The sequence below is a fragment of the Diaphorina citri genome, unplaced genomic scaffold (genome assembly GCF_000475195.1).
Source record: "Diaphorina citri unplaced genomic scaffold, Diaci psyllid genome assembly version 1.1 scaffold24914, whole genome shotgun sequence".
NCBI classification, from domain to species: domain Eukaryota; kingdom Metazoa; phylum Arthropoda; class Insecta; order Hemiptera; family Psyllidae; genus Diaphorina; species Diaphorina citri.
The window spans coordinates 9,056-10,357 of record NW_007402255.1 but is presented as its reverse complement, the minus strand read 5'-3'; the positions used below and the strand labels follow the sequence as shown (position 1 = coordinate 10,357).

The window sequence follows — 1,302 nt, the reverse complement described above, 5'->3', positions numbered from 1 at the left end:
GCTTATATTCATTAACATGGTTCATTTTCTTTTGGGTCGGGGCTAGGCTAGGGTCAGGGCTCTGCTACGGACGCCTACTGAGTTACAGGTTGTGAGGTTGTGGTTATGTACCAGGTTAGGCTTGCTAGGACTGTAAAAAAAGGAGAGAGAAAAAAAAAAATAAAATAAAAAAGATCAATTCAAGCCTAGCCTAACCCAAAACATAACCACAACCACATGGGTTTAGTAGCAGAAAAATCTTACGTCTTCTAGCGAGGTTTGCGATAGGGAATAGTCGACGATTAGGCCCGCTTCCGTCTTCGCACTCTCGAGGGTACGAAACAAAGCGCCAAGATCAGACACGGCCCCCGATATCCGATACTGGAGTTGTGTGGCGTGAGTCTCCACGAGATCTGCCACTGGGAGGTTCAGGCTGAGGTAGGTCTGGGCGTCCGCACTACGACCCTCGGCACAACGCACCTTCACGCTGTAGCCTTGACCATACCTGGAAAATGTTTCATAGAGGGAACTGTAACAACGGAGCTCTTAATTTTGGTTTAAATTTTAAAGATGAGTGTTTCAGCGCCGTTTTTATTTCGTAGCAATGAAACAACTGCTACATTAGACGCATGTGGTCTGTGTCGTAGCATGCCCATCCCATAATATGCCTCTCATCAGGCGGGCGAGAAGAGACACCATACTTCCCATTTAGGTGCTGGGTCAACACGAGAACACCAGAAAGTAACCCGTGGAAATATTTGCACAGGCAGGGGGCGCCTTAAAAAAAAATCGGGCATCAAATAAGCTAGCGACTATTCTTTTTTTAGTCATTGGACCACAAATGGATTGGATTAAACGAAATTTTATAATGTCAAATAATTAATAAGAACTTAAACTAAAAAGCTAAAATTGCAAAAGTAACATTTACTAAATTTTTAAGTTCTGGTCTTTCGGGCAAGAGGGAAATAAGGGTTTAGTACTTCCAAATTCAGGTTGGGTAGGTTAAATAACCCGGAAACGAGCCGCATCGGGGCAATTTGTGATCCGCAACTTGTGATTTTTTGGCAGATTTTTATTGCTTGCTCTCACATGATTTTTGAAAGAGCGAACTCGAAGTATCCAAAGCAGAGCGTTTGTTTAAAGTTCTTAGTCTCGAGTAAAAACACCACTCTTTTTACAACTTTTTTTTTTTGGGGGTCTTTGGTCAAAAAAACCAAAAAACCGAAATCCAAGGAAGACTGTTTTAACGTGGTGGTAAAGCGACCAAGGACCATTTTTCTGGAACATTAAACTATAATAGTCCAAGCTGATCCAAAACCTATT

At 42.2% G+C, this 1,302-nt stretch overlaps 1 protein-coding gene across 1 annotated transcript in view; it reads right to left on the bottom strand.

Annotated features, from left to right (window-relative positions):
* Positions 1-207: 207 nt before the first annotated feature.
* The window catches only part of LOC103523500 (ATP-binding cassette sub-family A member 3-like), a 10,144-nt gene continuing 9,049 nt past the window's right edge, over positions 208-1,302 (bottom strand). The window contains exon 2 of the mRNA XM_008488539.3: positions 208-484. Within this exon, the coding sequence (XP_008486761.1) occupies positions 223-484 (262 nt within the window). The 3' untranslated portion in view covers positions 208-222. The remainder of the gene's footprint in view (positions 485-1,302) is intronic.